The 11,073-nt window shown below is 35.3% G+C and overlaps 1 protein-coding gene across 1 annotated transcript; it reads left to right on the top strand.

Annotated features, from left to right (window-relative positions):
- The first annotated feature begins 3,506 nt into the window (after positions 1-3,506).
- On the top strand, positions 3,507-4,246 carry LOC126912839 (cleavage and polyadenylation specificity factor subunit 6-like). Its single transcript, XM_050707102.1, has 2 exons — positions 3,507-3,672; positions 3,866-4,246. The coding sequence occupies exon 2, from the start codon at positions 3,867-3,869 to the stop codon at positions 4,140-4,142; it is 276 nt and encodes a 91-aa protein (XP_050563059.1). The 5' UTR covers positions 3,507-3,672; position 3,866; the 3' UTR covers positions 4,143-4,246.
- The last annotated feature ends 6,827 nt before the right edge of the window (positions 4,247-11,073 follow it).

Below are 11,073 nucleotides of genomic sequence, written 5' to 3'. Positions count from 1 at the left end.
AACTGTCATTGCTTCAGTTCGTTTGATAAACCTTATCGTGCATCTGCCGATATTTCATGTCGAAACATATAAGAAAGTATCTCATCTTTAATATTCAAACAATCATTGATTTTATAACTAGAAATTGTCTCAAACTTTCCACTGATATGGTTTTATCACATTTTACAGACACTAGTCTTATATCTTGTAAATCTATACATATAATAAAATCGTAGACAAGTGCTGTCTGTACATTGAAAATAAAAATAAAAAAAATAGCAGGGGTTATTGTCATGTCGATGTCGAACCCAAAAATGTAATTAACTTTTTTTTTGTCTGTTTGTCTGTTTGTCTGTGCGCGCTAATCTCAGAAACGGCTGATCCGAGTTGGATGCGGTTTTCACGAATATATTGTGGTATGCTTCAATTAACATTTAGTGTTTGTTTCATGTCAATCGGTTCATAAATAAAAAAGTTATGTCAAATTAAAGAATCACGTCGAACACTATTCTATGCATTATATTAATCTCCGCAACTATTTGACGGATTTGGTTGAAATTTGGTACAGATATAGTTTAGAACCTTAGAAAGGACATAGTTTTTATTTCAAAAAATAAAAATAAACGTTAAATTTCGTTACATTCATTTGGTTGGGTATCGGCCGAGCGCTTCGGTACTGTTGTGGAAATAGTGTACTATAAGTCGTATGATTATTTGTCTGCCACTTATAGGCTGATAATATTAAAATTGACTCTACGGATCATCATATATTCTGCAAAAAAGTCAAAAAAGTCAAAATTATTTATTTCAATTAGACCAGGAAGGCACTTTTGAACGTCAAAGCAAATATAATAATATTAATAACGTCAGTCTGTCGGTCAGTCCTCTAGTGAAGCTATTTGCTCGTTCCAAAGTGTAGATTCCTATGGAGAAGAACGAGCAAGAAACTCCATAGGTTACTCTTTTCCAATCAGATTCACAATACAATTCATGGTTACATTGTTTCGATTGCTTCAACTATGTGAGAACAATGTAAAACTAATATTTAGTCAAAGTGATAGAAAAAGAAAATAACCCTGAGGACAACAATCTTAATGCAGTCTGGAGCTGACCAGTCCCAGTTGACAGCGCCCGTTCACGAACATGACACGTACACCAGCACCGCCCAACTCAACCATGTTGCAGGGAATCGATCGATCGCTGCCTTTAAATCAAGGTACCTCTGTCTCGAACCTAAAGTAATTCTATGAATATTCCTAGTATCGTGTAGCCAGAAAAAATATCTAGGAGATCGTACTCAGTAACCACACAAGGCGATAGATAAACTAATAGTGTATGTATTGGAATTTTTTTATCTATCCATATAATCCGTGTATTGGAAACTTTTTTATCTATTCTCTATCCGTAATATAATCCAAGTCTATGATATTAATCTAAAACCCTTTGTTTTTGTTCTTCGGCTGTTTTGCGTACTTCAAAGTTCAAATATATGTGTTATCAGGCGCGCAGGCGTACGAAAATCAGTAGGTATGTCGCTATTGCCAAATTGCCCAGGTGTGAAATTAGTGTGACCGATTGGATGATTCCAAGAATTTTCGCACGACCTTCTGAAAATCTATTCTCATCTCTTCAAAATGGCCTATTTACTAAAGAGATATATGAAAGAAATGGTGACCAGCATATCTATATATATACAATTTACCTCTTAGGAAATACTATTCTAATCTGAGTGTTTAACTAAAAATTCAATGCAGATAAAAAATTACTCTTTATTAGTTGCGTTGTAAATCTCTTTAGATATAACTGACTTCAAAAAGAGGAGTTTCTCAGTTTGACCTGTATTGTATATATGTAATGTGCACGATTATCTCCCGTTTGGTTGAATCGATTTAATCCGTCTTTCAGCATTTTAGCATAGTAGGTATTTTTCAAACCTGGGAGAAGGTTGTAGGTATATTAACTGACTTAAAACAAATTGAAGGCAATAAAAAAAAGGCGGTTCGTTTTTTGAAAATTGTTTTATATCCGGATAAGAGATATATATACCATAGCCCAAGATATTATTTAGAGTGTGTGGAGAATTCGCCTACAACTCAAACTTCATATTGTAGATTACCGAAAATTTTGAAAATCTAAAACATCTATAAAGGAAAGTCCTTGAAAATAACTGCGTATTTTTTACTGAGAGCATTATCTTATTAAGGTCACTTGCAAAAATATCACACTCAATATGAGTATAAAGCCCCCAAAAGGGAGATAACCTACAGTACAGATCTACACCATGAAAGATAATAATTACGATAATCTTCGAAAAAGTCCCGAACAACCATTTTATTTGCTATCACACTACTTATATTGAAATGTACACGACCCATTAGTTCCTTCCACTACTCGTATTATACCGCTATATATCTTTTAATCTCCATACAACAACCTGATGAATCACTTTTTTATCGTGTAGGTACTCTTTATCTTAATAGACGGCTCTATCTCTATGATAATCTCAATTCAATACCTATATGAGGCGCTCGAATGATTGCATAATCTCCTTCAAGATTTTGATCTCACGTTTTCTAAAACCTTGAGAAATCTAAGGACAACCACCTCTATGTCTCTAGCTCCAGGCGGCTCTAGGCCTACTAATGTATTTAGGTACATTTGTCTAACCGCATAGCAATTAATATGAAGAAAACCGCGATTAAGAGAAAATATTGTTGTAGCTTTCGTCAACAGATGGCAACAAATATTTTCAAATGTTTTTCGCTATCTTAATTCTCGATTCAGATTGTTGTCAATTACAGATACCTAAAAATTTTATCTATCACCTGGATACATTAGTAGGTGACCAAATGTATGGAAAGGTTTTTCAATCTGTAATCAGTAAGACATTTCAAAGTCGCGATCCTAAATGTCTTGAAAAAGCTGAAACAGAAAAAAAAACACTCTCTAATTTTATCGTGTAAAAAAACATAACATTGTTGATTTTAATTTCAGCCATGATCGTCCCACGAAAAATGCCTCTCTACCCTTCTTCCACTTTTCTCTGTGTAAAGCTTTTTGCGGCTAATCCTTGTCATGGATGACGAGTTCGTCCCGTCATCTTGTAGGCCTGCTGCGACGTCTGTGTTCGTTGAGCGGACTTTATTGTTACATCCATAAAATTAAACAACCTTCTTAGATAGATGGCAATTATGGCCTAAAAATACTTTAATGAGGACAAGACTGACACTTCTTTAGTCATTGCACGGTTATATCATAAACTTATCAAGGTATCATTTACTAAAGTATGTCAAACTTTTACTATATCGGATTACTACAAATTAGACTGCACTGCAGGTGATTATACAAATTTCAAGAGCCGCAGTAGGTACCCATCACAATTGAATCTCACAGACAATCTGTGTTAGAAATTAAACCATAGAACAAAACGGTTCTACAGCAATGACAATGTCATTTTAAACTTTTAAATATGAATAAATATTTTTTTAATATAAAAGCGAGCGGAGCGATACCCGATACACAAAAACAAAGAGCGACCGTCGTGATTTATAGCGATAGCATAACTCTGTCAAATAATCCGATAAAAAAAAGTATAAATACATGCCGCACCCCAATCTATGAGCAGATTGTAAAATCGATCGGTAGATCTACCAGTGAATTTTTATTACATTTTTTATTTGGAAAAAATATCATGTAAGTACAAACAATTGTTGAGAAAAAAAATACAGTGAAATCAGTTGCCATATTGCTTTAGAAATCAGTGCATCTTCAAGTTCTTGTTCTTCAATAGTGTTCATTTGGAATTAATTTATTTTCACATAAAGTGTTACTAAATTCTGTTGTGATTGAAAAAATATGATGTTTAATTTGAGAAATCTGTTTCCAGAATGCAACGTCCAGGCCCAGGATTTAACCAAGGCTTCGGCCCCGGTGGCATGAACAACGGCATGCCCATGCACCCAGGCGCGCCAGGAGGTCCTGCGAGGTTCAACAACCCAGGAGGTCCTATGTACGCTCCAGGCTACGGCCAACCTATGGGAGGCCCACAGCAACCCCACCAGAACTTCCAGCCAAACAATGGATGCTTCATGCCCGCAGCCACCATCCGCAAGATCAGCAACACCACGCCACCACAAAGATTCGACCCCTCGTTTGGTCAATAATTCTTGTACCGCCTGAATCTCTGCCTGTATAATATACCGTTATGCTAACTTAAGTTATTGTTATGTTATTAAGATAAGTTTTAAAATAAACAGTTGTACAACTAGTCTTGTCTTTGTATAAATATAAGTAGTCATTACTTATAAATCTCCATTTCATGTTATTCCTTAAATCTCTATTTATTTCATTTTTACCATTGTTTACTTTAGCAATCTCTATATTGAGATACACATCGTAATGAGCCTGCCAGTCTAATGAATAAAAGAAAATACAGGAATATAAAAGTATAAAAATAAACTCGATTAATCCAGTTCAAAGGAGTTTTATTAATGACTAATTGATAAACAAACTCTTAGGCTAAATCAATGAAGGACTCATACTTACGATTACTAGCAAACCAGACAAAGTTTGCGATTGATGCACCTATCATAATATAAATCCTACATGTCAATAGATTTACACAAGGTTAGTTTTGTAAATATACAAAGCGAGTTTGTTTATACACAGAATTTCTTATTGTGCCTTATTTGATCCAGCCGTTTGGAAACTCAACGATGATATAGGTACAGAAAAAATATAGGTAAATAAAAGACTTTTACTTGAGATATCCTCTAACCGATTGGCCTTGAAATTGCCTAAAAATTAAATCGATTTTTAATTTAATAAAGCAACTCGATGTTATCTTTGCCAACAGCTTAAGATAGTACTAATAATTAAAAAGATCAAAATATCTGACAAATCGATAAAAGATAAAAACGGGACATTGCAAATAGGTACTGCAATGTCTGCAATAGATATCAACAACATAATTAATTAGTACAATAAAAGATTTGTATTTGTTAGGCCTGAGTATCATGATCCGGAGCAGCGGTATACCTAGCGAATTTACCGGGACTCCGGCTCGAAAAGCAGGAGTAGGAACGTAGTGGTTTTTAGTCTGTAAGAGACTGACACTTCCTCTCGCCTAGCCCCAGGCGAGAGAAAACACTGGAAGATTTTCCGCCCTCAAAAAAAGGCTTGTGTTGTGCATTAACGTTTAAGTAAGTTTTGTATGGGACTATAACAGCGCGGCAACCAATAGTGAAATTTCTCGCAGTAGGCGCTCTATTCTACATATTTTGTTACAAATTTTGGTAAGCAACGCCTGATGAGCATGAATAGTCGAAATTAATTATATTTATGATTCGATTTGTAAATAGGATTTACCAATGAACAAGTTCCGCTTTTAAAGATGGCAGACTCGATAATTCGGTATAACGATTATGATCTTGAAATTATAAAAGGAGGATCAAAGTATCTAATCAAATCCTGTTAGGTTTTGTTACATAAACTAATTAATTATTAAATCCGAATCCGTAAGTTTTATCAAATACCTAAATATCTCCAAAAAAGTGTAAATATTTATGGTACCATCCAACATTTAATAAAAGCAGTACTATCAATAATGTTATCAGTTTTGAATATTATTTCTATACGCTAACGCCATCTCTATTTTAAATACACCAACTATATCAAGATAAAACGTAAATATCTCTTAGCAAAATCTACGCATATTTGACGTCAATACGACGTTTGTAGCAAATATTTTTCATTAAAATGACGTTGCTAGCAAATCAGATCAGCCATCTAATACCTACATGATAATATTTAATTAAATATCATATACAAAAAATGCCTATGATTGTCGATAGCAGTACCTAAAATTAATCGTAAATTCATTGCAGCAATTTCTTGTTGAGAAGGCTCTTGCTAATAAAACTTGAATATATCACTAACCAGATTTGACTGTCGCTCTATTAGTGAGAAATAGTGCTTTAGTCTCTAGTAAATGGATTGCTTAAGATCCTTAAGAATCCCCGATTCTCCAATACTCAAATCCCCTAACCCCCTAAAAGGCCGGTAAAGCACTTTTAACTCCTCTGGTGTTTCGGGTGTCCATGGGCGGCGCCGATTGCTTACCATGTGGTGTTCCGTCTGCCTGTATGCATATCCGATCCAAAAAAACTTTAGAGATTACCATAATAATATGGATCAGCTTAGCCAATGTTGTGCTGAAGAATGACTCCACTAAAGAAGGTGAAAACAATCGAATTACGAATTGGATATTCATACTTGTAATCTTAACACAATAAAGGTAAATTACCTACTCATCGAAGATAATGTTGAAGCAATCACAACAGTTACTTTACAGTACCAGGAATTGATTTTGTATTTACAAAACTAAATCCCTGAAAATATTCTTCGAAACGCATCGATTTTAAAACGTAATTTATGAAAGGCAACAATTTTATTCCCAGAAAACAATATCAACTAAGAAAACAAGAAAACAATTTTGGTAAACATTCTATAAGTTTTCTATTTGCTTACTCTAGAACAATAAAACAAGAAAAAGGGAGAGCTTTGTATAAGTTGAAAAACATCAATCAAGGTTCATAAAATAGAACATTACAATTCCGTTCTTAACTAGCTATACGAGTACCTATATCTCAATTCAGTGGCATCTACGTATGTAGGTATTTCTCATTTTACTAGAGTAAACTAGGGCACGAAGTACGAAAATTACCTGACAAATATAACCTTTGTGTCCTTTAAATATCTGTCCTACATAATGGCTCTTTGTATATTATCTAGAAAGTCCCCCACACTATCTAGACCCGATTCCTTCATATATTCCATTTTTATCTAAATTGATTGATCGCCTTCTTGTCAATCTAGGTAAAGAGACGACCGATTTACTTCCTACCTTACCATTCTAAGTGATTACGAAATATGATGATTAATCGTTTGTTTTGTTTTGTTAAGGCTCATCTACTTTGCATAATGTTGTATATGATTTTACTAAGAGTTAACTTGCATCTAGTAACGTATATACATACATAACCTCACGTCTATCTCCCATGGGAGTAGGCAGAGACAATGGAAGGCCAATTGCTACGAATATTGCATACTTCTTTCGCTTCATTAACAGTCATAAGTCTTTTCATGCATGCTCGTCGGTTAAGGATACTTTTAATTTGGTCCTTCTTTAATATATCGCCAGTCAATCAATCAATCCACACAAAAACTAGTGTTTATTTTCCTTATATCCAAGTTGCATAGTGGAAATATCAATGAATTGGCAACCGATTCAATAAATAAGTGACACATATGTATTTATAATTGTTATGTAGTTATTAACACAGAAATCGTTTTAAGAGGCTCCGATATGGATTAACTGGCACGTTTGATAAAGGTATTAAAAGTATCCTTATCACATATTAGCCGTAAACAATAAATAAGGTAAAATAAGGAAATAATTGTTTTTGAGTAAACAGTGAATAATAATTTCTTACATCATTAACTAAAACAGGCTGTTATCAATTCTTCTTCAGTGATAATTATCATACCCGCGGCTTAGCGAAGCGCTGTATTTCCCCGCAGGGACATTTTGCGTTGCAGCGTTTAGATTTCAATCTGGTTGCTAATGACAGATATTAAGCCCCAAACATTGTAAGAACATTTCATCCAGGTCATTTGCTACCTCATTGAAAACCACCGTAAATTCCGTAAGAGTAATAGTAATTACAAGTTAGAAGCTAACTAGCGGGTTTACCGGGGCTCCGGCTCGATAAGCTGGAGTACGAACGGGGTGGTTTTTAGGTAGTCAGAGTCTGATACTCCCTCTCACCTCACCTGAGGCGGGAGAAGCCAATGATTGATTTTCAGCCTCCAAAAAAGTCAGGCTTATTTAAATAGTAAAATATTATGTATCCTCATACAAGACAAAAGTCTCCGTAAATGACATACGGCGCACGAGTGTGGCTCTAACAGTAGCCATCATATTGGCCTCAGAATCGATGGAGATTGGAGTAGTTGTATTTAAGAATACACAAACGTCTTTACGTTTCTCTACGAGTGTCATGATATCCGCAAATCGTCTGGCGTTGGATGGATGCAAAAAGCAAAAGGTCGACAGCAAATGGAGAATCAAGCTTAACTTTTACAATATTTTTTTCAATCACTTGTTACACTTACACAGTTATTACATACGAGACACTGCAAAACCAGACAATTAATTAATCAGGTGGATTTCATCATGCGTATTAATTAGTTTAGCAAACAATTCCCGACGAATACATTTTAACCTATCTACAGACAATTTTATTTAGATGTCTACACTAGATCTGTGAAACTGATGTCTACTGCTGACAACAGGACTTTCCATAAAAAATAATGTTGAAATATTAGTGATTCATTAATAATCATCAATTAATAAGTATTACATATTATGTGTTTGTTTAAAGTAATGATTAGATTAATACAATCAAATTATCTGCTTTCTGGCTAGTCATAAACATTCTTGTCTATTTTAAACGGAACTATTAAAATGTAATAGGAACTATGTATAAGGAAAAAGATATTCAAAATTATTCCAAAAGATTATCTTGTTCGACAAGCCGTTGATGAACATCGCGTTTTGATGAGTAGAGCATAGTAACAGCAATAATAGTAGGAATGTACAGTTGTACACATCTAGGTTCAAAAGAAAAAGTGTATGTTGTTGGACAAGAGCCAAAAAACGCGACGAGCGCGACCAAAGATGTTTCAACTTGCACTTTTCTCTTAACTATTTGGCAAACATTAGGTAGGTGCCACATTCGCTACATGCTGTATCCCACTAAAATTATTAATGAGAAAGTTTGTATATTTTGTTTCATTGTTACTTCTTCACGCAAAAACGGCTGAAGGGATCGGGATGAAACTTGGAACAGGCTACTTTTTATTTCACTAAATAAGAAACTAGTATTATACGACGAGCATGTTACTCGTATAAGAGCATGTTTTATTTGAATTTTATAGAGTAAACCAACACCCAAAAAATAACAGCATAGAGACAATAGAGGTATGATTTTATCTATTCACACCGGCCATCCTACCTACGTAATACACGTGGCAATCATGTGACAATTGTTGCTTACAAAAAATATAGATAAGTACCTATACCTACTTACATATTAAATACTAGTCATAAATTCAATCGAAGAATTACACAATTTTCGTATCTGTTACTGAATTATGATGAGTACATAAATATTGTTGTAATCAACGTATGTTTTAAAATGATTCACGCAAGCCTACCTACTTATAAGCAGATTAGCAAAACGATGAATTTTCACTAAGTAGTAATTCCGGAAAGTAATCAGAAATATCAATGAGGAAAAACCACATAGCTAGCAATATCAAAGAGATAATTATGAATAATGTTACATTCATGTGTCTTACGCTATCTACCTATATTAGTTGTTTATATTGTACACCTACTAGGGGTCTTCCAGTAGGTACCTAATTAATGATTCGGCAAAATTCATAACACTTTTTTATAAGGTGGGAATATTATCCAATGATTTTCTCGCCTTAGGCGAAACGCGAGTGTCAGACTCTTATTGACTAAAAACCACCCAGTTCCTACTTCTGCTTTTCAAGCCGAAACCCCAGTAAACACGCTAGGTAGTCCGCAGCTCCGGATCAGGCATCAGCCCTACTGGGCCCCATCTGTGGTGGTCTGAAAGCGCGGCGGAACGCTACGCACCACACGCACGAGTCTGGTTCTGGTCGGACGGCAATCTAAAATTCATACCACTTAGGAATCAATAACAATAGAAGATAATGGAGTGTAAAATTAAATAGCCGTAAATATAAATTGTATTTATAGCCTTAATATACTTTAATAGGACCAGACAGATATTATTTATTGCCCAATTATATTAGTATATCTCGGTATTGTTTACCTTTTTACTGCGTTAGATTACTATAAATTACACCGCACTGCAGATGATTATACGAGTAATCAAATCTAAAGACGCAATATCCTTCAATTGCAATACCTAAGAAATTACACTGCACTGCAGATGATTATAATGAATTCTAGAGACGCAATATCCATACAGCAATTGCAATTGCCTAAGGCATTCTGCGTACATCGTCAGCAACAACTGTCGTGACATATACTCAATTAACTAAAAATCATGGTTTACTCACGTACATTAATGGAGAAAAGCTCTACCAGTTTCGAGTCGATTATACGCAGTCAGTTCAGGACGCAGTCAGTAGGCTGTGTGACGTCGCCGCGTCTGCGCACGCTGCTCTGATGAATGATGAGCTTTTCTTTTTTTTATGAAACACGCCAGTAATCCAGCAGACGTATTACCAGGGTCCTTAGTCTGCTATTACAATTGTGTCAGAATGGTCGATCACTGATCAGTGCAAGAGAGACGGAGCTATGTAGGTTGTATAGCTCCGTCTCTCTTGCACTGATCAGTGATCGACGATTCTGGCCCCTGATGGTAAGCAAATGCCGCCGCCCATGGACACTTAAAACACCAGAGGCGTTACAAGTGCGTTGCCGGCTTTTTGGGAGTTAGGAATTTAAGGGTTGTTGTTCGGGAATCCGGGATGGGGAAGATTGGGAAGGGGGAATTGGGCCTCCGGTAACCTCACTCACACAACGAAACACAACGCAAGCGTTGTTTCACGTCGGTTTTCTGTGAGGCCGTGGTATCACTCCGGTCGAGCCGGCCCATTCGTGCCGAAGCATGGCTCTCCCACACTTAAATCTCCCACACTTTTCTCCATTAATGTGAATGATTTTAGTTAATCATTAACAATTGTTGAACCATAATCATCATCACGAGATATTTTGGCGTTATCTCTTCGCTTAGTATGAGTTGGAGACTGTTTAAAAGTTCAGGTTCAATAGATAGAGCATTGTATCAAATGTATAGTCTTTCTTCGTAGGAATAGTATTCTATGCTAGTATTTATTTTTTGATAACATGCTTCCGAACATGAATTACAAAGTACATAATTAGTTTCACTTGGTATCAACATTCATGATTATAAATCAACAATCTTATAATATCTTAACACTGGCCACGCCTTGACCATTTGAAAATAG

Source organism: Spodoptera frugiperda, chromosome 30, assembly GCF_023101765.2.
Source record: "Spodoptera frugiperda isolate SF20-4 chromosome 30, AGI-APGP_CSIRO_Sfru_2.0, whole genome shotgun sequence".
NCBI classification, from domain to species: Eukaryota; Metazoa; Arthropoda; class Insecta; order Lepidoptera; family Noctuidae; genus Spodoptera; species Spodoptera frugiperda.
This window is presented reverse-complemented; position numbering and strand designations above follow the sequence as displayed.